At 38.7% G+C, this 27,698-nt stretch overlaps 1 protein-coding gene across 1 annotated transcript; it reads right to left on the bottom strand.

Moving 5' to 3' along the window:
* Positions 1-106: 106 nt before the first annotated feature.
* Positions 107-27,698, bottom strand: LOC121927585 (transient receptor potential cation channel subfamily C member 4 associated protein). Its single transcript, XM_042461317.1, has 19 exons — positions 27,487-27,698; positions 19,528-19,656; positions 17,536-17,652; positions 15,323-15,380; positions 13,777-13,832; positions 12,978-13,106; positions 12,155-12,356; positions 11,559-11,747; positions 10,099-10,241; positions 9,491-9,622; positions 8,157-8,215; positions 7,018-7,119; positions 6,429-6,512; positions 6,175-6,265; positions 5,685-5,825; positions 5,483-5,591; positions 4,825-4,937; positions 4,434-4,640; positions 107-2,894 (listed from the first exon to the last, which is right to left on the bottom strand). Exons 1-19 carry the CDS (start codon positions 27,667-27,669, stop codon positions 2,757-2,759), a joined length of 2,382 nt encoding a protein of 793 aa, XP_042317251.1. The 5' UTR covers positions 27,670-27,698; the 3' UTR covers positions 107-2,756.

Genomic DNA, 27,698 nt, shown 5'->3' with positions numbered 1-27,698 from the left:
TTATACCACTTATACTTAAAACCAACTTACATTCTCCATATGAAGTACAAGAGCTCACCTGCTATCTGCATTGTTGTCAGGAGTAAAGAAAACATGTTTCCAGGCATATTTTTAAAATAAAATTCTTTTAATAGGTTCCATTTAATACATTTATGTGCTGTTAGTAAATCAGCATTAATCTGGGCAGCATGAACATTAATTCATCTAAAATACTTAAAAATTCGGGGAACATTTGCTGGCCTGGTAGGCTCCACCTTTTGTCACACATCAGTTCCATTGCTTTAGTGATTACAAATCCAAGCCAACTCCAACACACAGCCACTAGTGACCTCTTCAATTTTTTAAGCTACAGGCAAGTATAAATCATTGGAACAAATCCTGAACCAATAGGTGTTTTGTACAAGCCCCTCCCCGCAGTCTCTATAAACATCTGCAGAGAAGTTTCTGCTGTAGCAGGAAAGCTTAGGTGCACTGATTCCCTCACAGGAACCTGAAGGCAAAGAATGTAGACAGAGCCAAAAATTCAACTCAACCCCTCAGAATTGCCTCCACCAGTAATTCGGAAACAAAGACCATGATGGCTGAAACCCCCAAGTTGTCCCAGGAGCAGTTGAAGAATTTTCACTAGTGAGATCAGTCTCACTCAAGCCAGATTTATAAAGGAAAAAAGCAGCCTGACCATTCAATGGCAAAGAAAGACATACTGATGTAGACTGCAGATTTGTGGCAGTGCTATTTAGCTGTAATAATTGCTATTAATAAAGTCCAAATTAATTTCTTTTTTAATACACAACAGTTACTTTGAAGTGCATGGGTATTGCTGTCACAGAATCAGCACAAGAGGGAGACACATGCATTCAGTTGTTCAAACGTTTTGACTCTTGAGTAACATCTACAAGAGCATGTGGAATTGAAAAGGCAGTATAGTAAAAACCAAAGCACCTCTCAAGAAGAAAACATCAATGTATCATTGAGATTTTTTCAAGCATGCAGCTGTCTACTACTATACAGCAAATACATGATTTGCTCCCAGGATTCCACTTTAATTTTCAAAAAGGAAAAAAAAAGACATGGACTTAGTCTTAATAAAGTGCAGTCTTGTTCTACTAATAAATGCACAGCCAGTTGTACTCTTTAAATGAAAGAGCAACTAGACCTGTGTGATAGGGAATACTACTATATAATTTATATTGGAAGTGAGAGCCTTTATTCCCCCCACCCCTAGTAAATACTCCAGTAATGAAGACAATATCTGTGGCTGAACAACCATGTTTCTCCACCAAAAGTTATACCCTAAATAAGATGTCGGAAAGAATGCAAGACGAGGCAAAATAGCAAGTCAAGTAATCTTCAGTCCTAGACACTGCTAGCTTTATGTGGATGCCTGGAAATTGCTGATGTAACTAAGAAGTGATTCTGCCACTTAATTTTAATTTAGAGAAATGCTTTGTGTCAGAAGAAAAATACCACAAGGACTTACCATTCTAACACAAGGCTTTACAGGGATATATTCTGCAGTATATAATATGTTCCAGAACTACACATTATGTACAGATTAAGGGATGATCAGAATAATTCAAAACAGGGGAAGATAGAATTGATAATGTTTCATAAACCCTATAAAGTGTTTTAGCACAGTATTGCAATGAAATGTTCATTCCAGAAAGTTTCTGACTTCAAAAATCAGCTCAGGTTTTGCTGAATACCTCATCCCATATAAAGTACAACATGCAGCATCTAATACAGGTATCAACAGAAGTATGGAAAGTTCCAATAACTATTATGCTTCAGGAACATAAAATACATTCATCAGAATAAAGGTGTTAATTTAATAATTGTAGGCTGTGTTACTAGGTCCCCAGACTGAAGATTAGCATGACTGTTCAAGAGCAGATTTTATGTTCCATTAAAGCAGGAATTTGGTAGGAAGGTTTACATTTCTATAGATTCTTTATTGACAAAATGGTCAGGCTGCAGCATTTAGAAAAAGTTAAGTTTCAGTTTGTTAGTACCTAGTCAAAGCTAGGCTTTTAGATTAAAACTATCACCATAATGTATGCCCACTCTACTGTAAACTCAACTGGAAACAAAAAAAAAAATTCCATTGGAGAGAGAGAGGTACTTCTGTATGCAGTACCATAGTACAGTAAAAAAGGCTGTTTGGGTACAGTTTTGTAGGAAAGAAACAATTCCAAAGTAGTATGCTGAGGCTCAGACAGCCACTTCCATCATGAAGTTTAAAACAAAACCCATAAACAAGCAGCTCAAAATCCCAATGCAAAGGAAGAAGAATGGAAAAAAACTTTCAAGATGGCTTAAATACAGCTGGTGTGCACTTGGTATGTATCATACCACAAAACTGGCTTGTCTGAATTGTCCAGAAAACTGTTTGTACTTTTAACATCTTATTCTGGTAATCAGGCAGGAAAGCCACAGCTAATCACTGCACATCTGATGGATCCCATCTATCAGGCTCACGGAGTTCTAGCCATTACGAGCAGGAAAAAAAGCTGGACTTTTTTTTTTTTGCAGACAATTTCTCACAGCACATGAGTGTCCCTGAATATGTTGCCCTGGAAGTTTGTGAAGTCCTGCTCTTCCAAACAGAGCTGGGGTGGGGGATGGAGTGGAGAAAAAACTTTTAACATGGTGACACCCCATATGTCTAAGCTTGTGCACATAGCATATCCCTGAAAATCCGTTGTCTGCAAGATTCCCTCTGAAGCACAGTCCACTGGAAGTCAGAAACTGAAGAATCACTCCTCAGTGAAGTCTCTGTCAATGTCCATGTATGCCTCATCAATGTAGCTAACTATGGCACAAGGTGATGTCCGGTCTGGGCTAAGCAGTATAGATACAGTCTCTTTCCAGTAGGAAAAACTAATACATGAACTCTGTGGAAGGAAAGGACAAAGTTTAGGCTATAGTAAAACATAAAGAGCCACAGAAAAATAACACCAAGATCTCTGAACAGACACCAAATCCTATCCCCACCTTTAATCAAGTACTGACAAACCTAAATGTTCCACTGAGTTAAGATCAGAGTACCTGCATGCACATCCTAACTAATTCTGCTTTTGTAAGCATGTTGCACACTAGCACAGGAACTGTTTGAGAACTGGTTCTAATACAGAAATGTAGGACTGAGATAACTGTGACAAGTGTACTGGCAGGAAAGAAGAGAACAGCAATGTTTAACACAACTCTGAGCAACTTGGAAGCTTTATCCCACATACTGTATGTCTGCTCCTTCCGTCTCAGAATTAGGTTCAGCGTGGTTTCATGTCAACTCAGGTAATGTTTCAAAGACATGTATCTAGACTTTTTTTGTTATACAGCAGCATAACACACTCTAGGCTAACATACTGGTTAGCATAATATACATACAACAGAAAAATAATAATTTGAGTACAAAAAAAAAGCTGATTTGCTCCCTGTATACTGTAAATTTCATCTAATTTCTCCTGCTTAAGCAGGCTCATTTCTCTGTCCATTGAAAATACAAGAGAATTTTTCTCCCTTTAGGGATTTCAAAGACTGCTCAAACATACTATTTAAGCTTAACCAGCTTTCTACTTTTGAAATGAAAGCAAAGCTTCTCAGGTGCAGAAATTCAGTATCACTATGTTTATTGTTCACAAGAATACTCATAAGACACCTGGTGGATTATACCAGAATGTCCATTTAGCACAGATGACTTCGATATCCACAGATTCTTTATCCAATAATTCAATCATCCAATCCTTGAAACTATGAAGCCCACAATGATAATGCCTTCTATATTTTCCTCCACCAAAAGAAATTACAAAACTACCCTATAATTGTATTTTTTTTTATCTTATGGGTTTGTAAGCTGTCTTGTGGTAGCTGTGTGCTCTCAAAGTTAACTTAAATGTTCTTTAAATAAATTTTCATGGAAAAGTGTTATGCCACAATTTGTTATGCAGCATAAGGCATCTTCCATGCTAATCAAAGGGTATTTTGAAAGCTATTGCATGATAAAGTATTTGCCACTTAATAAAATAACAGGGTGTTGCTCTAAAAAGCATGAATTAATCACATAGGTACTTTGAGTTCATTTAGACCTACCTACATTTAATACAAGCTTCCCACCTGGTCAATGCAGCAGATTATAACTGAAAGTAGTCTACACCAGTACAAATTTTCAGGCTGGACAAAGCACTAATGTTTCTGTGCAGTACAGTGTCTGTGCTGACTCTGAAGGGAAAAAATTAAATGCTACACAATGCTTCTATGTTTCTGAGAGCTGAAACACAACCATTTGAAATTCTTACTTATCCCATTGTACGATACAGCCTGACAAACTAATGTGCTGCCAAACTGCACTGGCCTCAAAAATATTTTCTCTTCTACTGGGTCACAATCACAAAACAAAGAGAGATTATGACAAAGCAATTGGATTGCAGACATACATTTTCTAAGCAGGTGCTATCCTTGTCCTTATTGAGGTAATGCTGTTGCCAGAAACGCAGAAGACTGTGAAAATTATTCAGGATGAAGCCAGGATATTTCTTCGTGTATTCCATCTCTTGGAGCGTACGCAGATAGAATGGCAACTTGTCTTTCCTTCGGGCCAGCATTAAGATAACTAGACTTGTGTTCAGACAACTTACATTTTCCTAAATTAAAAATAAAATAAGAATAAAAGTAAAGTTAAACCTTGAAAGAACAGATAAAAGGCTGCATTAACAGGAACGTCTGGGATTTTGGCCCCAAGACTCTATAGGATATTAACTTAATGGAAAATAGCATACTAGAAATCTATTCATATGTATCCATGGGACCTTAGTGCTCCGTCTTTACCTGTGTGAGTGTCTGTACATGAATAATATTAATGAGCCGAAAAAGGAAGGACATCCTCATGGACATCTGTGACATATATGATAACAGGCGGCACTCAGACAAGACTTCTGCAACTGCAGGAAATAAATAATTAATTAGGTTTTAAAGAGCTGAACCAAAAATAAAATAAAATAAAAATCAGATTATCATGTGTCAAAGTAAAGGGATTGTCAGTCTTGTTTCCACTGATAATGCAATTATTAGTCTGAGTACAGTACTTCCCTAAATTACTATTACATGCTAGACACACTTTGCAGGTGTGAAGTTTGAAGAAAAGCTTCCACACTGCTAAAAATGCTAAATGATTATGTTAATAATTAAACTTCACACATCCCTTGGCCACGTGGAAACTGCTAATAATACTCCTGCACTGCAGTACACAGCATTCTTCCCTTACATCAGAGCTCTGCATCAGGAGAGGTTAAACTGAAGGTACTGCATGACATATCGGGAAGACTCTAAATACATAGCCTTGGGGTTCGGCTTAATGTTTTCTTCATTTTTGTTGCTTTCCAATGTTCGTTATAAGTTCCATGGCTGTGCAAAGAAATCTTTTAACAACATACTTGCTCACACTTTTAAAAATCTTTCTTCACTTCAAAAATGATTATGCCATTACCTTTAATATCTGACTGGCTCTCAAATCGATCTAGGGATAAAGTAATACAGCGAACTAGCATGTTGGAATCCACCAGTGAACTGTTGATCTGATTCAAAAATATCTGAAACTAAAGTAAAAGAGCCCATTAGACTCTGTCCAGAATGTAAAGTTAATACAAAGCTGAGGTTTCACAAGTGGGATTCTGGAATTTTAATTTTACCTTTTCATCTGTATTAATGTATTTATTGAACCTCTTAAAAGCATCTATGTTAAATTTCATCAGTTCGCCCAGTAGGTCAAAGTAACTCTGAAGCACATCTCGTGACTTGCACTCGCTGTCAACAATGCAGTAGAGAATATGCTGATAAGGAGAAAAATGTGACAAAGAACCAAGATGAATTCATGATTTGATATGTAACATTTACATTTTGCTTTTTCACAGGCTGGCAATCAAACATTCTTTTTTTAAAACAAATTCATTTTTATTACACAGTACATAATTCAAATTACACAATTCATATTTCATAATATGCTTTTCTCCCCTCTCCCCCCTCCCAAAAACTTCCCATTAATCCCTGCCTGTGAAACCAATGACCAGGGATGATGGATGCCATAGTCACACATCTGGATTGCCAATTTTTTCCCACCCCACACTAAATTATAAAGTACATACTGTATAAAGAGGCCCGGGCTTGTTTGGATTACATTACCTCTAGGAGCCCTCTCTTTAGCAGGAACATCTGGTCGGCATAGGAAGTAGCACCTCGTAAGAAGCTTTCAACTGCCCTTGCTTGCCAAAACCTGGAAAGCAGAAAATAAAAGAAGCTATTGTTGGGAACAGGTCATTTTGTTAACTATATATTAAGACAACAAAATATCCCTTCTTTCCATAAAACAGGAATATCTTATCTCTGGAGGTCTCTTTTAAAAACTTCTACCTTAAGGCAGCAGGAAGGAAACTCACCTAAATGAAGATTCTGCTGGTTCCTTCTTCATTACCTGAAGCAGTCTGGTTAGCAAGCCTCTTTTTCCATCACAAACTAAACTTCTAAAATATAGAGAGAAGTAACAGTAAGGAAACCACCACTGATTGTATTGGGAAGATACAAAGAAAATGTCTAGCAGTTTCGCTCTAATCTAAACACAGTGACCAGTTTTACACAGAAATCAAATATACTGTGTCCGTTCTTGCAAAGCTAGAGCAAAAAACAGTTCTTGTATTTCAGTGTACTATAATCCTTGGTTAGAATGCCTCATAACTCTACAGCTTTTACCACATAAGGGATCAGGGTAAACTTCAGTGATGGGAGTAAGGGACAAATTATAGAGGATTATAAACAACCCAATGGTTTAAACAGCAATCTGTTTATTCAATATACAACTCTGACAGATGCAGCTGCTTGTTCTGGTATGGGGCCTTAAGAGTTCAGCATACTATTTAAGTTAGTAAGAGATCACAGAACTCTAAGGCAGGTCTGGTAAAATGGAATATAGGCAATTACAATTTCAGAAACAACCAATTGGTACACAAACATACATTCCATTCTTTTTACCTGTCTGTGTTCACAACTGCCTCTACTTCAGGAATGTTGGCTTTGAGAGAGATCGCACTCAGTTCATTTAGCTCTTGGCTGTTTAAAAGCAAGTATTTGTTCCTAATACAAAAATCAGAACAGGCAGACTGAGCACATCTATTTTCATCACTAATGCATCATTTACTTTCAATTTTTTATGTTGGTGTTATTTTGACACAACCTACAATAATATCAGATTCCCCCTGGTCTTAAATCTCTGATCAGTTTCATAGGAGAAACACACTGGTGGCAACACTATCACCATGACAGAAGTTCCTAGATTTTGAACATGGGACAAACTGCTAAAGTGCTTTATGCACATGGTGGCTTCCAATAGCAGCTGGCTTTTAGGGAGGGCCTCAACCAACAGCCAAATTATTTGGTTCCTTCCTCACACCCATGCTGACACCCATATACTGTTTGCTCACCTCTAAGTTTGACCCAAGTGCTGAACAGAATACAGGGCTACTAAAGTATGCTTTTGTATTAAAGCAAAATGTCAATAAATTGGGTCAATGTAGAAAGAAATTCAGAGCTTAATTCTAACTCCACATTGGTTCATTGAGGGAGCTCAGCAGGCTTAATGCCCTTTAAAATCCCAGCAGTACCAATGGTACTCCAAACAGATACTTGGTACATACCATTTCAGATACTTCTGAACATGGCCCTTTGGTCATTTTGTTAGAAATAGAAGACATGTGGGGGTGGGGTGGGGGAGAGTAAGTAGATGTAGACAGAAAGGATAGATGGTTAACGGTAGATCATTTTTGAAATTACTCCCTAGAAGCATTCAGTGCTCAAAAAAGGGTTCCCCACATATTTTGATGCAACTGCAGGTCTCTACTGACATTTGAGACACACTAGTTATCCAGCTATTACTAGGCATTAGGTTTCACATGTCCCTTTGTCTCAAGACAATCTCCAAAAACATGCCACATTAATCCAGATAGCTCAGTTTCTTTGCACTTACTCCTTGAAGTGTAACAGGGAAACAATGAGCAACTATTTTTATCTATATATCTTTAAGGCAGTTCTGAATATCCAAATTAAGTTTGATGTTCACACAATTCAGATATGAAAGGACATCAAAATGTTTAGTGAACATCCTCTATACTCACTCATGATGATCACTAAAACTCTGAAGCAATCTCAAAAACTGGATCTTCAGGGTAATATCCTAAAAAAGAAAAAGGTTGACAATTCCTTTTACAACTACTATTATAGAATACCATTACTACGGGCCTAGTGGTAAACTCAAATCACTTTAAAGCAATCTTTTGAAAATATGAATGGAATTCAGGGACTAATGAAATTGTCTTTAGCCATTGGAGAAAACAATATTTTATATATATAATAGCACTGTACATCTGAGCTGTTAATGCCCATCTCCAAAGGCATACCATATATACTCGACTATAAGTCGAGAAATTTATGCCCCAAAATGGACTCCAAAATCAAGGATCGACTTATGTACGGGGCAATAGGTTACTAATACTGATAAAGTTCATAAAAAAAAAGTGCCCACCTTCCTCTGTAGCCAGGTAAACAGCTCCCCGTTTGAGTCCCGGCGCTGGCAGCCTCTCCTCTCTCCACGAGTGTGTGTGTGTGTGTGTGTGATCCTTCAGCCTTCCCTCACAGCTGGAGCTAACAAGCAGCTGCTGAGGGAAGGGATGCAGAGAGGGAGCATACCCAGGCTTGGGCCCCGTTTTGCAAGCCATGAGCCTGGAAATGCTGGGGCTAAAGGCAGGGAGAAAGCAAGGTTGGTGTCCTCTTTTTTTTGCAAGCCATGAGTCTGGAAATACTGAGGTTAAAGGCAGGGAAAAAGCAAGGCTGGTGCCTCTTTTTTTGCAAGCCATGAGTCTGGAAATGCTGATGCAAAGAGGTGTGTGTGTGTGTGTGTATATGCACCCAGACTTGTTTCCCCATGCTGATACTGTGACTCTTGAGAGAGGTTCAAAGAGGGAGATGTAGAGAGGGAAGAGGTGCTTTGTTTCCCCCTTTAGATCTTTCGTAACATGCCCTCGACTTATCCACGGGTCATATCAAAATCCACGATTTTGGCCTCAAAAACTGCCCTCGACTTATACATCAGGTCAACTTATACATGAGTATATACGGTACTTTATACTTGGTATTTCCAGTGAGATGCTTTGAAGGCTCTTGCTATCTGGGCAATGCATTCTGAGGACTGTCAAATGACTGCCTGCAGAGGGTGAGAACCAAGTGGCTACCCTGCACCTGTTTAATAAGGCTCAAGCAAAGCAACATGGGGTGGAAGGGCAGAAGTATGCAACCTTCCCATACCAAACATACCTTGTTTCTATTGAGGGCAACAGAGGACCACTGTGCTGAATCAAATTAAGACCTATTTATTCTGTTTACCGCATGCCCTTGAAATTTCAAAGTGTAGCCATAGGTCTAGAAAGGTTATAGATCTTTGCCCAATACTCACTGGACTACAGTCACAGTTTTGATTATGCCCATGTAGAACAAGAGCTGATGCTGAATGTTTCCGCCAGATCAATTTATCAAACAAATTGTTAAGGCCAGGGATCAATCTGAACTCCGCAATCATTTTGTGAACCTAGGCAGAAGGAATGTTCAGTCAATGTCTCATCTCTGCATCTTCTATCAGTACACAGTAAACAACCCTGCATATATATATAATAGTTTTATTAAAATAACTTCAAATCAAATCAAGCACTTCAATACATTTATAGATCCCATTTACAAGAAAGATATCAAGGTTCACCAGCAGGTAAACTCTTTGAAGATGTTCAAAGTAAATTATTCTTTACACTTCTTCCCTTCACCTTTCCACAAAATAATCTATCTTGGACACACACCATGAATAAATATAAAATATGAAAATAATTGTCTGTTTAAAATACAGTCACCCCTCCATTTTCGTGGGGGATTCGTTCCGGACCCCCCCCCCCCCCAAATGAAAAACGCCAATATTCAAGCCTCATTGGAATAGTCAGACTTCCATTTGGCTTTGGGTAGATTATGCATTTCATTTCATTTTATGTATTTGAATATTTAAGGATGGATTCTCACCTGATTCCTTTGTCTGCCCATTAAAAGTACACAGAGAACATACAAAACTTCCAGCTTATACATGATCTCATGCATGATCTTCATAGATTGCGGAAGCTGATTCCTTGTAGAGGGGTTGGCAAACCCACTCTCATCTGAAGATTCTAAAAGGCACAGAAATGTTCAGCTTGGCAGCATTTACAAAAAGCAATAGTTATCAATGTATTAAAAATGTAGAACACAGAAACAAGTTGTTTTATTTGATGAAGTAGAAATGGATCATAGTACCTAGAGAGTTTGCTTGCACATGTTAAGTGTATGCCCCATCCCAGTATTAAAATGCATGAATACAGAAAAACCCCATATCAGATGTGTCTAATTTCTCCTGTTTAGAACGGCAAATCATATAGGTACACAATTATTATTATTATTATTATTATTATTATTATTATTATTATTATTAACCTTTAGAAAGCACTGTAAATTTACACAGCGCTGTACATACAATATTTTTAATTAGACGGTTCCCTGCCCTCAGGCTTACAATCTAAAAAGACACGACACAAAAAGAGAAGGGAATGGTGGTGGGGAAGGGGATCAGGTCCAGCAGTTCTTCTCTACCTCTGAGGTCTGGACCAAGGGAGATGGACTGGAGGGAGGACTTGGCTTCTTAATGGATGGTTAATCTTCATCCAGGCAGGCCTGTTGGAGCTAGCCTGCCTCTCTCTCCCTCAAGATGGTGGATGAAGAGAGGGCTTGTCTTCTTCCAGGCAGGCCTGTTGGAGCTAGCCTGCCTCTCTCTCCCTCAAGATGAATGGAGGGCTTTTCTTCTTCTTGGCAGACCTGGTGGAGCTAGCCTGCCTCTCTCCCCCTCAAGATGGTGGATGAAGGGAGGGCTTCTCGTCATCCAGGCAGGCCTCATGGAGCTAGCCTGCGTCTCTCTTCCTCAAGATGGTGGATGAAGGGAGGGCTTGTTTTCTTCCAGGCAAGCCTGTTGGAGCTAGCCTGCCTCTCTCTCCCTCAAGATGGGAGATATACACTTGTATATCAAACATACTTAAAAGTATTTCTAGTGTGCAAGACCCACAATAATTCTTTAAATATTTGAACCAGTAGACATGGCCAAATGAGATCAAGACCTCAGATTTGACTCTCATGACAGGGCAAACTGTTAACATGCAAGGGAGTGTGGTTGCTCATTTCTGCAGGGGGAAATATGCAACCATAGTGAGAGATAAGCAAACATAGTGAGAGACTTAAGACCGTATTAATTTGGCAAAACATACTTTAATTTGCCAAAAAAATTGTCATAAAGCATAACTATTGAATGGCAAAAAGCTATTAAACTCCTTTATCTTTTGTCTCAATATGATTTATGAACACTTAATAAAAGATTTTAAAAAACGTATAGTTGACCCTCTTCTCAAGACATAGTGCACAGATGGAGGTGATAAAGCTAAGGAGTTATTCAAAGTAGATACCTGTGCTGCTTTGCTCTGTCTCTTCATCTGCCACACGCATTAGTGCATCGAGGACAAGTGCATTATCTAGCCAGGTGTACCACTCTTCTAATTCTTGAAGAAAACTGGAAGTTCCTGTTGTTTCTGAAACTTTTCTGGTTGCTAGTTTACACAATCGTTCAATGAAGCCTGGTATATTTAGAAGTGTAGCTATCACAAGAAGCAAACAGTATTGTTTTAAAATATTAAAATGTTGGAAAGTTTACTTCCGTCTCAGGATTTTTCAGTTGATCATTACTTTGCATACTGAAGCAAAGTTTTTAAAGTGCTTAGATTTATCAATTAAAAAGCCCAGTACAGACTTGGATCCTGAAAATGATTGAGCATATTTTAAATGTTTACTCCTGTTGCAGGAATTAGGAACTTTTCCAAAACATTCTAGGCATTTTAATTAATTAATGACTATAGTTAGAGATTTTTGTTTCCCTTGGAGTCATTTGTTTATTTCCAGAGGATAAAATGTTTTAACATTCTTACCCTGTAGACTTAAGGGAAGCATACAGTCCCTCCCTACCCCATCCATCTTTACTTGAAACACACAATGTGGGACATTTTACCTTGATTAATTTCAGCCCGAGAAGGACCCAAGCTTTTCTTCTGTTGAGCATTTTTTGCTAGTAGTGTATGTTTATCATCACTGCCTGTGTCAAGCTCTGAAATTGTAACTGCAAGGATCCTGCAGAAATTTGCAAGTTGCTGTTGATCAAAGCTAGAAACCAGACTGGAGAGATTTGGAATATCCTCCAGTTGAATCATTTCCTAAAAGGAGACAAGTGCCATATTGTTTGTTAATGAATCTTATTAAAAATCTTGTACATTCAGATAGATCACAGTCTATACTCCAGAAGAGAATACAAAATTTATAATGAACATTTTACTTAGTTTTCTTTGCTGTGCAATTTATAATCCATAATGGAAGTGCTTAAAAACTGATAATGTTTTGTATGTATTTATGTATATTGTCACACCAAGTACAGAAATTCTGCTTATATGGAGTTGACCCCAATCATCATTCTGCTTTCCCTCCTTGAAAGTTCATGTTCATGTTGCCCTCTTCCTCCATTTTAAAAATGCTGTGTATGGCCTCCAAACCTCAATTGATTAAACATCTATTCCATTCAGCTTCGACCAGTAACTGAAATATACAGCTGACAGTGTGGCAACCCTAATTCTTCCCTAGGAAAACAGAAAACTAGTTCTTTTTCTTATTAATGTTTTCAGTCTTAAACTACATATGTGTAGGCACTGCAGGTTTATCAATTAACACTGTGGTAAAAATATCTAACATATATCTGATAAATATCTTCAATTTTTAGACATACTTTCTAACAGTCAAAATGTTTTCAAGATTAATTACATAATAAAGGATTATTGACAAACCTTTTTCACTCCCAGGATGTCTTCAATAAGAGTGGCTGTTTGCAGGAATGTCTTTTTGTTTGTCATTAATGTAAACAAAAACAACACAAAATCATTCCTTTCTGCCAATCGTTTAGTGACTCCTTCAGTCTACACAAATAAGAAAAGGGACATACATGATCAAACTTTCACATTGCCAAGGTAAGGCATGCCTTATCTTTGTATCCCTGGTGAAAGCTATCAAATTCCCACAGACACCCACTGTATTGCTCAGTATTTATTTCAGCAATTAACATCAAAGAAATCATTACAGAAATCTGGACAAAAGTAGTAGTAATAATTTTACTACTATACTACAACAAATGAAATACAGTTTTCCCTCCATATTCACTAGGGTTAGGGGAACAAGACCCCTGTGAATATGAAAAAAACAGGAAATAACAAAAACACTGTTTTTACCTGAGAGGACACCTCCCTAGGAATCTCTAGGTCCTCCAGGGCAACTCTGTGGTCAATATCCAACATACACTGACCATAGAATGGCACTGGATTTGCTACAAATGGTCTTTCAGTGCAACTTTTAGTTAAAGTTGACCACAGAGTTGCACTGGAGGACCCAGAGAGAACCTATTAATGAAATCTGTGAATAATCAACTCCACAAATATCGAAGCCACAAATATGGAGGGATGACTGTACTACTAAAAAGTTTGTATCAGGATTACTGCTGTGCATCAGATTAATCCAGTCATGTCAAGAATCTTTTATGGCTGGCTACATCATAAAGCAAAAGTGCTCTTTAGTTCATAGTCTATGACTTACACATATGCAAGTGTTGTACAATATGCTTAAACAATCCTTGATGAGGTCATCACTTACTGCAAGAGATAAAACACCAGTTAATGCTTCCTGAACTACCAATCTGAAACATACACTTATATGTATAATTTCATAAAATAGATTTTTCTCATAGACATGTTTTTCATGCAAGAATATGTGCACACCCAACAGATACAGGAATTATATAAACAGCAAGCATATCAGCTGGTAAAATTCAACAGGTTTAGAGTTAATGGACCAATAAGGGTAAGGCACATGTAGGCAGGCATGTGGCAATACAGGTTTGTACTCCCTCTCACTCCCCAACTGTGGAACTATATTCTTGGTCCTTCCTCCTATGAACTTTATACACCGCTTTCCTAGAGCAGTTTTATAGCGTGCTGTCTTAATTTTGGTTATCATTTTGTGCTGTTGTCATCTAATGTTTTATTTTAAAAGCAAAACAAAACTATAACCAAGTTTTTGTTTGTTTGTTTTCAATTCTGTAAGCACCACCATGAAATTATCTAAATGAAACACTTGTAAAGATTTTTTTTTAAAAAATTTAATACTGTATTTTCTGGCGTATAAGACTACTTTTTAACCCAGGAAAATCTTCTCAAAAGTCGGGGTTCGTCTTATATGCCGGGTATTGTCTTATAGGATGGGTGCTGAAACTTCCGAGCTGGACTGGAGAATCTGTGGTTGCTGCATATGTGGGGCAAGCTCAAAATGGCCATGGCCGCATCCCCTCCATATGTGGTGACCGTACGAAAGCAGCAAGGGCGGCGCTGTGCAAGTACGGTAGAATAAAATCTTGGAGACAGGGAGGGCTGGGCAGGCAGGGAGAGCTGACCAATTCAAGCAGGCTTTGCATACAACAAGTTTTCCTGCTAAGTACCTGCATGTCATAAGCATTTGAATTAAAATTACCATATTGAAATCAAATCTGATTTTTAAATTTTTTATTTGGTTTGCATTGCAAGAGAGATAGTCTTATACGGCGAGTATATCCCAAACTCTATATTTTAACTGGAAAAGCTGGGGGTCGTCTTATACGCCAGAAAATACGGTAAGTAAAAACAAGGCCACACTTAAAAACATAAGTAAAAACAAATCCGATCACAGCTGAAGAGATATCACTAATGATGAGAAGCCAACAATTATGGCAGGTAGGCAATTCCTTCAGATCAAAATCACCAAGTTAGTGTTGTAAGTCAAATCTATCCACAGCTGACACAGAATGCAGTCATCTTGCCATACTCTCATTTTGAAACTAATGGTTTTTTTAAAAAAAACAATGTATTAAATTGCCAGTCAAGTAAGAAATTGTGAGGCTGACACAGTTTGGATTTAACCTTCAATGCTTCAGAAAAATATGTCTTTAATCTAAAATTTACCACCCTGAAGCCATCATATTAATTCTAACCTAACACTGATGTTTTTGTACACAGTTAAGTACATACGAGCCTGCACAAGTGGCTAATTCTTCTTTGAAGATACAAGGGGAAAACAAGGAACCAAAATAACACTTTATGTATTTACTTACTTTTCTGTTTTTTCTTCTGTGTAATAAGAGTTGGCCTCATAAGTATCTCTACCAGTAGCTATGAATGAAATATACAATTACATTAGATATATTTACATAAAAGTGGTATAGCCATTACTTTAAAAGTAACTGTTTCAGTTTTAATAAAAGTATTAAGTAATAATAGACACTACACCTATTTTTCATAGCACACAAAAATCCAATTTCTCTAAATAATAGTAGCCCTATTTCAAGAGTGGGTACACACAATGGATGTGTTCAAAAATAATGCTTACCCACAGCTTAGTGTTCTGTACACAACTCTTGGGCTTGTATACTCCCAGGGAATGGACACAGAAAATATTTATTTGCCTGTTATGTCTGGATTACTATGGTTAGTGTTCATTGTATTATAGCAAAGCGTAAACAACTGCATAATGACAGGGGTGAATTTTCCCTAATTCCATGCAGGATCCAACCTCCTGATAATGTGTGAAAATATCTGCTTTTTGTTTTGTACAGTCCAAAAGGCTACTGCAAGTGATGTGACATTACTACCACTACCATTTTGGGAAGTATATGTTCGATAACACAAGTGTTGTTGGGAGTGGAGGATTCGAGGCACGTGAAGGTGGTGTTATACATTTTTTTAGAATGGTTTTATGCATTTTGGTGGGGTTTGGCATTGTTTTCAGTCAAAAATTGACTCAGAAGTGCACCAATTTTTAAAAAAAAACTGGGACAGTTCAGGGGGCTTTGGGATTGCAAAAATGGGGCTGTGGGCACAATCAGCCCACAGTGGAGTCAAAGGCTTTCATGGCCGGCATCCATAGTTTTTTGTGGGGTTTTCAGGCTATGTGGCCATGTTCTAGAAGAGTTTCTTCCTGATGTTTCGTCAGCATCTGTGGCTGGCATCTTCAGAGAATGCTTGCCTGAAAACAATCAGAGCACAAGTTGCATTTTCCCACTGCAGTCTACGCACAAATCAGGTAAATTATAACTCTCGAGTAAAAATGAAAAAGGATAAGATTTTGATGTAATAGGTAGCTCTATTTAAGCAAAAGTTATGAAGATTTCCTGATAATAAAAGAAGATGCCATTTTAACTGGATCTTTTAAAAAGTTATGCATGCTATTTTTAAAAACTGGAATTTTGACCTTGTATTTCATTTTTAAATGATTTTTATTTGGGTCTACCCATGATACATTTATTAAGATCTTATCTTATTGCATCCTATATTTACACACATACATATGAGCTGTCAGAGCCATAACATTCCATTAAAATGAAGCAATATTTAAGATTTGATAGCATCTTGCAGGTGCAAGACTTAACTGTATTTGGACAAAGTGAACTGCAGTACAGACTGAGACTAGTTATAAATTACATACACTGCTAGATCCTGCAAAGTATGACATTACAAAGAATCCCATGCCACTTCTGATCTGAGCCACTTCTGAGCACTAAGAAAAAGGATGTCTTGGAGATGTTTCAGAAGTTCAAGAAAGATCTGGCTGGCCAGCTTAGAAACAGAATTTGTATACTGCAATTGGCCCAATGGAATTAACTGAGACCAAAATAGTGTAAAGTGCCATCTCTGTGTTACTACGTACCAGATGGACAATTGGAACCAAACCAGTTGGTCGCAAATATTTAGAGGACACCTGTAAGGTAGAAGAGGAGGGCCTGTGGCTCTCCAGATGTTGTTCCCCATTTCCATTAGCTTCAGTTGGCATGGCCAATAGTAAAGGATGATGAGAGTAGTGGATTATTTGCACATGGGAAACCACAGATCCTCCACTTTTGTTTTACTGTGAAATAGAAATGTGTATTTTCTTTCCCCTAATACATTTTGAGTGAATACTTTAGAGGAGCTGTGTTCTATATTCTATTTTTCAAATACTTTACCATACATAATATAATGCCGAGTACCCCAATGAAGAAGACACACTTAAAATGCAGTGGACAGATAAGATTGATATTTCTAGTGAAGTTTAAAGATTTGGTCTTGTGTTGGTATGCATGGCTTTCATCTTCTTACAAGACAACTAGGGCTCATAGGTTGCCAAGCAGTCTCTGTGTGAGAGAAACAAGCTTCTCCTTCCCCAAGGGTTGAACTATCTTTGGGAACTACCATCTTAACAGCCAATAAAGAGATCAGTTCAAACTTGAGCAAAAGCCACACATTGATTCTTTCTGAGGTAAGAGCAAAACAGAACCCATATATCACTTACATCAACTCCTCCAAACAAGTCAAATGTGTATGTATTTGGAAAAGTGGATTCTTGAGCAGTTTTTCTTTCTTCTGTAACAAATGCCATGGCTTCCATTGAAAGGAGGGGAGAAATCTCCTGTCAGGAAATAAAAATACAGTTACAAGCACCCAGCTACATTTCATACCAGAAAAAATAAGTCAAGTTACAAGCAAATGTTACTGAGTGAATGTTACTTAAGGCATTTTCAGAACACTAATTTACATAATCAGATACTCTATTTCATCAACAAATGCACACTAAATAACTGCATCAGCTAAAGGCAACAGAAATAAAAGTTTGCATAATAGACTGGATCACAACTTAGGCCCAAAATATACTGCTGAAATAATCCAGTTTCAGACTGCTTTAACTGCCCTGGCTCAATGCTAGGGAATTTTGGGAACTGTAGTTTTGTGAGACATTTATTTAGCCTTCTCTGTCAAAGAGCTTGGTGCCACAATAAACTACTATTTCCAGGATTCTCTATCATTGAGCCAGGGCAGTTAAAGTGGCCTCAAATTGGATTATTTCTGCAGTGTTTTTTCCCCCATCTAAGTCACATTGGGAGCATACACCTACTAGTATCAACAAACGATTTCATAACAACAAATGTACATTCAGCCATTGATTTTAGTCAGTCTACTTTAGGCACGATCGAGTCTTGTCTCAACCACATATGCTGCCAGTCAAGCTAGACTTGTGAAGCTTCCAAATAGGCAAGATTATGGGGGAAGTGTCAGATAAGCAGTCTCTGTGCCAATATCCAATTTTGACTCTACAGCAATTTCTACTACAAAAATTGGAAACCAAAAATGACCAAGGGAACCTTCCTTATAAAGAATGGCTAAAGCTTTGGGGCCTAGAAAACAAATTAAATTGTTATTTGCAACAATGGTCACCGTATGAATGACCCTATCTGTAGAATTCTTCTCCAGCACATTTCAGAGGAGTTGATTTTCTTCCTATCAGCTTGGTAATAATATGTCTTTACACTTGAGGACCTCATCTAGTTCCTTTATGGCGGCCTTCCTAAGTCTTAGTTGTCTCCTGATTTCTTGACCGCAGTCTCCATTTTGATTAATAATTGAGTGAAGGTATAGGAAACCTTTGACTATTGCAAACACTTTGTTAACTACTTTAAAGTTATGTAAATCATGTGTAGTCATTATTCTGTCTTCTTAATATTCATCTATAACCCTGTTTTTTCATAGTCTTCCTCAACTTTCATCAGTTGTCATTCAAAATCTTTTCAATATACTGCAATTTACACACACACACTATATACTGAATATCTTAAATTGCTGGTTTTCCTTTTCCCAATATTAATACCTCCTTCCTCTGAGTCTAATCCTGCTTTCTGTATATGTTTTGCATACAAATTAAACAGATGTAGAAGTCATGTACATATCAGGACAATCACATGTCGTGACATTCCCATTTCTAGCAAATCATAATTTCTCAAGATCTACACAATCAAAGGCTTTGCTGTACACAAGTTAATTTCCCAAGGGATGTTTGCAAAATGTTCCCTAGTGCCTTTTTTTTCTGAACTAGCTTGGACTTTCTCTTATAGTGGGCCCTCTCCATTGGCGGGCTTCCAATCTGTGACTCTGACCGCCCGTGAGTTTCCACCCCCATATTATTCAATAGCAGAGACCTGAGTTTACATGCTGAAGCGTGCATGTTCACATCAGCACCATGCAATAATATGTGGTGTGATCGTCCATGCTTTTTAGCCTCTGTGTTGCTCTGGACCTGAATTCCCACTGATAGTAGGGCCCACTGTACTCTAATAAAATTGTGCAAAGCATGGGGGAGAACAGCAAACTGGATATTTCACTCACCTCAGAATCAGTGAATTTGTGCAATTCTTAAGGGCCCAGGTTTAAAATATTTGAGGAAAATGAAAATAAATAGAACACAACACATCCTTCTTCACACAACATTCTGCCTGTCAATCAGAAACCTTACCTTTAAGATGCTTTGGCACTGGGAAAAATCACTGTTGGGATGGCTATTTTCATACAGCTTTTGTAGGAGCAACGGAATGCCATTCCATTTTGCTTGTTTATCTCTTTCCTTTAACAATGCTTCTGTAATCTACAAAATGGGAGGACACATACATTTTCAAAACTAAGAATTTGCATCTTGTCCATGCTTGACAATGGTTTTAAGTTGGTCAATATATTCTTAAACAGAGAGCTTTTTCATCTGATGGTATGTATACATTATTATATAAATATGGAAAATACAAATATTTATTTCAATTTTTAACCAAAATTATTGTCATTAAATATTAAGCATGAGATACAGCATCCTCAGGGGTGGCTGGCGGATGTGTTGCCATGGGGGAAGGACGTTCAATCACGGTTTATGGCTATTCCTCCCACAGCTGCTCCAGGTTGTATGGAAGGCCCTTCAATGCCAATCTTGTGGGAGAAATATGGTCCAGCACCTGGATGGTTCCTGTACAACCTGGGACAATTGTAAGAGAGGGAGCCATAAAACTGAGATGGTAATTTGCTGCCGCTACAGCACTGAATCCATCAGCTGTCCCTGAACATGCCAGGTTGTGTTTCTCTTTTGTATAACCATTCTAATATTCTTAAGATGTTCTTGAAAATGAGAGTTGACAAAAACAGTGATAATTTTTAAAACAGAAAGACATTTTAAAAAAACAAACTGAAGTCATATTTCTGTTTCTATTCTAAATATAAGACTGGCTTAGAGCAGCGCTACTCAGAGTGATAGTTAACAAACCACTGTCAGTCCCTGAGCCATTATCAGCTATTGGAATTCAGTTATTGGGATGCACTGAAAAGAAAGGTGTGCAACCAATGATCACAAATGTGGTACCAATCCCTGGTACATTAGAAAAATATTTCAGTTTTCAATTACTTTTCTAGCTCTTCTTTGGGAGGGGGGGATGGAGGCAGGGCGCACAGACGTCTTTTGCAAGAGCCATTTTTGTGGACCAGAAATTATGGACTGTGCTGGCAGAAAGGCAGGAAAGAAATTAAATACATACAGTCGGCCTTCCTTATTCACGGATTTTTTATCCATGGAATTGAGCATCCACGGCTTGAAAATATTTTTTTAAAAAGTGTATGTTCCAAATAACAAACCTTGATTTTCTATTTTATATAAGGGACACCATTTTGTTGTGCCATTATATTTAATGGGACTTGAGCATCCATGGATTTTGTTATTCACGTGGGGGGTGGGTGAGTGGAACCAAACCACAGCAGATAACAAGTGCCCACTGTAAATATAGTTTAGGAGAAAGTAAAGCCATTTCAGAGTAGGCTTTTCATCACCAACATCTTAGAATGGCCTAATCTGACCCAAACAAGTAGGGTGTTTTTTTTGCGTAATTTTTGATAAGCCATTGTCTTCCCTATTACCATGTATGGATATGAGAGCTGAACAGTTAAGAAAGAAATAGGAAAAACTTCAATTAAACTGAGATGTTGGAGAAGAGTGCTGAGGATCCCATGGACAGCCAAAAAGACAAACAAATGGATCCTACAGGAGATCAGGCCAGATATTTCCCTGAAAGACAAGATGACAAAACTGAGGCTGCTGTACTTCGGACACATCATGGGAAGACATGGTTCATTGGAAAAAAACAATAATGCTAGGAAAGGTGGAAGGAAGCAGAAAGAGACGAAGGCTGCATGCTAGATGGATGGGCTTTATTAGGAAGGTCATGTGTATGAGTTTGAAGGAACTACGGTAAGCAGAGCAGTGGAGGACAGGGAGTCTTGGAGATGTCTCATCCACAGGGTCATCATGGGCTGATATTGACTCAAGGGTGGTTAACAACAACAATAAAAATGTTTTTTTTAGTCTGGAAATTTTTGAGAGGAGTTGGGGAGAGTACCCCAGAGATATCCCAGGGATCTTACAGGACTCTCTCTAAAAGGATTGTGAAATTCCCCTCCCCCCAAAACACTTTTATTAACTAAAATTACAATACACACAGTTTAAGAACCCAACAACAAATCATAATCTAAGCTTCCTTTAAACTCATCCACCTTCCCTCCCATCCATTATACAATTGTACAAAACACTTCTCTGTCAATTCTCTTACTTTGAAAAGTATCTCTACTTATTTATCTATTTTCATTAATGTTAATCTTCCACTAGTTATTTATCCAAAATCTCACCTGATCTAACAGTGGTTTAAATTTATTACTCTGACACATGTAACTTACAAATGATTTCCATATGGCCTTGAATAAATTTTCTTTTATTTCTCATCTCTTTAATATTATTTTATGTGCTAATTTTTCAGATAAAGCTATGGCTCATATGCTATTTAATCAATTCTGTATCAAAAGGTTCTCCAATTTTATGTAGTTCATGAGCCATAGATCCCCATCTCTGTTCTAACATGAATGAATCTTTTCCAAATATATTGAGTCAAAGAAGGTTTTCTATGCAAATGAAGAACCAGTCTGATTAACTCTCAAATGTAAATACTTACATTCCTATTTGCCAAATGGAGGATTTTCAGTTTCCTATATGAAAACAGTTTAGCCCTAGTTTGTCTCGAAACTATTAGCATCTTTCCTTCAACTGATCAGTCATGGACAATTTTGTCTGCCTGTCTCTGTTTTTGTTAAGAGTGGGGCTGGGAAAAGGCATAAAGGAACTATGCTGGAAGGAGACACATTTATCCATTACAGGTTTTAATATTCCCATGCGTAACCTCTCAAACTATCTTAGTTGTAGGTTAAGAAAGATCTTTGAGGTACTTTTAAGACATTCCCATTTTAGCAGTACTTTTCATACTGTGGCGCTCAGAGCCATCTGCACCCAGTGTCTTCATTTGCCTGTCCTATTGCATGGCTTATGCAGACATTTGTTTGACTAATGTCAGTATCAGCAGCTCCCCTCATCCATGATGGTATGGGACTAAGTTAAAGAGTAAGGCTGTAGCAGACAGCTTTGGGAGGATGGGGGGAAAGGGAAAAAGGTACAGGAGAGTCAAGGGAAAAAGCATCCATGGCTTCAGCTGTGCCTTCTGACTCTTTGCATTCATACCAAACTTTGTCTTATCTCTAATCCAAGCTGGAAAGTTCAATATCAGAATGGCAGTTCCCTCATCCACCAGTAGAATCACCTGACATTGAATAATGGTGTCTGGAATTACCAATGTAATAAAAAACCCAAAATATTTTAATACTTTTTAAGGTTCCCCCCACATCAGTGATGTCTATGAATAACAAATATACTTGATAGGGTACTAACAATGCACTGACAAGAATGGAAAATTTCTCACAGAAAACAAGATTTGAAAATGTAGTTGTCATTCCCATGAAAATCTGAATACAAAGAAGGTTCTGTATGCTGAGACAGACTACACCATGTGACCTTAATTACAACAGGTCTTCAGTGCCAAGCAGATTGTAATGGTTTACAGAAGAGGGGCACCGATATTTATTCAGTCTCTTAACAAGAAAAGAGTGTCTTTACTGTATTGACAATTATAACTTTTGCCTGTATTTCTTTATTTATAAGTAATTAACATTGTGAGTGCCAAATGTTCTTATTCAGGCCAAAGCAGATATTTAAAGCCTTGTAGAATTATCATGCCAAGCCTGTGCTGTGGCACATATACAATACAACCAATACTTTATTTACTATCCCAAGTTGTCAGATTGTACACATATAATTATGTCACATATTTTTTTCCAGCTTCTAAAAACAGAATTAAAGCTTACCTCCAGTTCAGCTTAAAAAGAACAAAGCTAGATCTTATTCTATGCCCTCACCTCATAAACATAGGTATACTTTAAACAGCACAGGGGTGGGCAACATTTCTGGCCCCACAATCTTCATGTAGTGATGGCAGGGGTCATACATGCACACACAAGACTGCTCCCCCCAGTAACCAGGAATGGGAGGGTATCAAACCTCCTCTCCTCATCCACTGAAATGCAGAGGGATGGTGGAGGTAAAAGCCTTTCCCATTCCACAGGTATCACCACTGAGTGTTGTTTTGCTAGGACTATTAGTCACAAATAAACAGCAATCTCAAAAGCTGGACCACTGAACAGCAATCTCAAAAGCTGGACCACTGAGGTTTGGGAGAGACAAAAGCTTCTCCCAACCCACAATGATCCCCAGCAGACTGCTGTCCTATTACAGATAACAGCACAAATGGATCAAGATTTTTTTTCTCCCCAGAGAATCAGCTGGGCAATGGCTGGGGTTCCAGCTAACTTCACATGCTATACTAGGTGCAGCCATCCTTAGCATGTGCCACCTTCAGATTCCCTAGAACTCTTGGACAACCTCATCATGGAGACATCTTGCTAAGCTGTTTCAGCATCAGGAGGAAAACAGGACTGAGACATTTCAGCACAGGTTTTCATGGACTGATGAAATGGACACAAAAGAGGGATGCTGAAATGTATCAGTCTCAAAGGTGCTGCTAGATCCATCCTTCCTCCCTTCTTATGCTCAAATTCTCCATAATGCTTCATAACTGTATATTCCAGTACTCCATTTTGGAAATAACTGTTAAAAAATAATTGCTGTGATCTTGATCAATTGAAGTAAATCCTTTGATAACTGAATGTTCTAGACTCCTGAACAGGGTAACTCTAAGACAAATTGAAAATATTTCCCTAACCCTCATTTTGAGCTATTTCCCTCAACTGACTAACACAGTCTAGCTATTATCAAGAGCAGTCAAAATAAAACCCCTCATTTTCTCACTTGCTTTTCAATTTTAAAAAAAGACAATAAAACTGAATCCTAGCAGAGACTAAAGAACCAATTTTCACCAGCCCAGATAGCACAGCCAGTAATGAAGGATTATGGGAACCAGGGACTATTTCTATATTAGACTTGGATGACTTTGTTGTTGTTGTGAGCCTGCAAGTCATTTCCCACATACCCTGACCCTAAGGCATGGGGTTTTCTTGTCAAGATTTATTCAGAGGAGGTTTTCTCTTGCCTTCCTCTGAAGTTGAGAAGTAATGACTTACTCAAGGTCACCCAATGGGTTTCATGGCCAAGCTGGAAATTGAATCTGCTTTTACAGCAACCTAAAAACTGATTACAGATATGACAACTATCTACTCACAAATACAACTAAAAAAAGTAAAGAGAGAAGACAGGCAACAATGTACCTGACTGGTTTAATTGTTTATATTCAGGCATATTTACAGGGGGCATCTCTCTGCATTATGAGCAGAATGATCTCCATAAAGAATAGAGAGACATAGCTGTGCTAGTCTGGAATATAAGTATGCAAAGGGATCTTGCAGCACAAGAAGTTGTAACATTAGTTTGCCTCAATTCAGTCTATTTCCTCAGATGCATGGAGTGAACTCATGCCCAGGAAGGACCTTAACAGACTGTTTGAATACCCATGGAAATGCAAAACATGTGGGTAGATTCAGTTTTAACTATGGTCTTGGACGGACGAATATGGTGTATGCAGGCTGGGAACCAGAAAGGAGATACAGTACATTAAACAGCTTAAGAGCACCCAGTGTTATATATAGTGTGCCAGGAAGCAACTGTCTTAATTCAACCCATTGTGGATGGAATTTGTGCACACACCACATATGATCATCCACTCACCCTGGCCTCAAGTAACATCTTGATGGTGTTACATCTCGATGGTCTAACACCAAGATGGTGGCTCCACCACTTACAGAAAAAAGTCTGCACATGCACCAGCAAAGGTTTCCAGGCATACCTGCTGCCAGCCATTGTGCCAAAAAGAATAGAAGAATACAGGCAAAATACATATGGAGTAAGTTTCAACACCTGTTCAAGAAGCTCGACTACAATTTCAAGAAACCTGACTACAGTTTAAGAACATTGCCTTTTCTGCTGTGGTCAGTATTAAGTAGCAGCAGACAAAGCATCATATCAGAGATCCTCTCCCTCTCATGTGTGAGACCAGCAATTTCCCTGCACCCAGGGTACCATACTTGGGGCCACTGGCCACAGCTTTCTTTCCTTCTTCTCTGGAAACTCACCATGGATCAGTACTGATTTACGGACCATCACTTTCAGTCAAACTATTTTGGTGTTTATAAGAAATTACAAAAATGGCACACTGTTGTATACTGTACTTTTCCCCTCAATAAAGAAAGAATGGGAATTAAAACTATTCTGATAATGAAGCCAGAATTTCAGAACAAAATCTAAGACTTCTAGAATTGAAATGTACCTTAGAGAAAGCTGTAGACTGGCATATTCTTAAAAAAAACAACACGAAAAACCTGCTCCACATTAATACTAGCATTGGATTGTTTCAACATTTAAAGAGAACATTCAAGCACTAGACAGAAACTGTAACAAGAACATGGGAATTATAAGGACCTATTATTAGTAATGAATAATAGTTAATATCTTACATACTTTAGTCACAGGCCAACAGTTTTAAGGTGCATAGTAAAACTTAATAAACATACATAATGAAACATCGAACACACCAAGGATATTGTACAAACAACAAAGTAATTACTGCACACACATTTATCAGGACTGCTTACAAAAGTTACCTCTGTTAACTGTTAACTCATGATTTAAAACAGGATTCCACTGTAGATGTCAGTCACATCCTGAGCCATGGATGTCACATATGACCTGCCATGGATACTTGGTTTGTGGGATGACACTGAGAGAAGTCATCCTTCCAAGTAAGTACATGATACCTAACTACTTTCTGTGGGCACACACCCCATCGTCCCAGTACAGTTCGCCAAAGTTTGTTACTAGAAAGCCAGAGGGATATGGCACTTTGCGATAAATAAGTGGGTTTTGAGTTGCAGTTTGGGCCCTTGTTCTCTAAAATGTTTGCCACCACTGGCTCAGGGAGTGCTTAAGTGCACAGATAGGTGGTATATAAACGTACTTGCTGTTGCTATTGCAAGACCAGGGGCATGAAGTCACATCCTGAGCCACGGATGTCGCATATGACCTGCCATGGATACCTGTTTATGGGATGACGCTGAAAGAAGTCATCTTTCCAACTAAGTACACGATACCTGACTACTAGAGAGGAGGAGTGGAGGAGCTTCAGTAACTACTGAGGCACTGTCTGGTTACGGAAAAGCTGTCAAATCACAAGCAGAAAACAAAAAAGGCCCCAGAAGCCGAGAAAGCAGCAAGACCAGGGGCATAAAGCCTCCTCTGGGGCTGTGGGGAGAGAAATGGCGCTCAGGGCTCCATCCAGTTGCAAACAGAGGCACAAAATCTGGGTGCAAGAGGAGGGACACAAACCCCTTGTTCCACTCTCACTTTGAGCCAGAGCAGCAGTTCCCAAACTATTGTGGACTTCAGCTCCCAGAATCCCCATCCAGCTTGGCTAACAGCCAGGGATTCTGGGAGCTGAAGTCAAAAACACCTGAAGACCGATGTTTAAGAATCGCTGGGCCAGGGCTTAGAAACACTGAGCAGGACTAAGCAGAATGCGTTTATCCTGATATGAGTGTTTTGAGCTTTTATTTTCTGTTCAGGAGGAGTTCCAAGGCGCCCTCCATTTTGAGCACAACTAAAAAGACGCTTCTTTGAGTGTTTTGGAATTCCTCCTGGGCAGAAAACCCAAAGAGAGCCGCATAAGTATAAACCCATGCTTCTTAGCCCTGCTCAAAATGGAGGGCGCTCTGGGATTCCTCCCGGGCAGAAAACCAAAAGCTCAAAGTACTCATGTAAACAGAAATCATGGTTTTTAGTTGTGCCCAAAATGGAGGACATGCTGGGATTCCTCTGGGCAGAGAATAAACAGCCAAAACCACTCCCATGAACACAAATCTTATGCTTCTTAGCCCTGCTCAAAATGGAGGGCGCTCTGGGATCCCTCCTGGGCAGAAAGCAAAGGCTCGAAAGCGCCGATATCAAGAGACCCAGGCTTTTTAGTTGTGCCCAAAATGGAGGACGCTCTGGGAGCTGAGCTACCTGCGGCCCTCGAGTCAGGCCTCGGCCGCTCAGCTGCGCCCTCCGGAGCTGCGTCAAGATGTTCAGCGTCCCTCCCCGAGGAGCCTCGCACCGGCCCGGACCGGGAGCGAGAGGAGGGGAAGCAGGCCCCACCGCCAGGGCCGGGGTCGCCCCCTTCCCTCCGCCGCCTCCAAACGCCGCCATTGCCGTTCCTGACTCTGGCAAACAGGAAA

This window comes from Sceloporus undulatus, chromosome 4 (genome assembly GCF_019175285.1).
Source record: "Sceloporus undulatus isolate JIND9_A2432 ecotype Alabama chromosome 4, SceUnd_v1.1, whole genome shotgun sequence".
NCBI classification, from domain to species: Eukaryota; Metazoa; Chordata; class Lepidosauria; order Squamata; family Phrynosomatidae; genus Sceloporus; species Sceloporus undulatus.
This window is presented reverse-complemented; position numbering and strand designations above follow the sequence as displayed.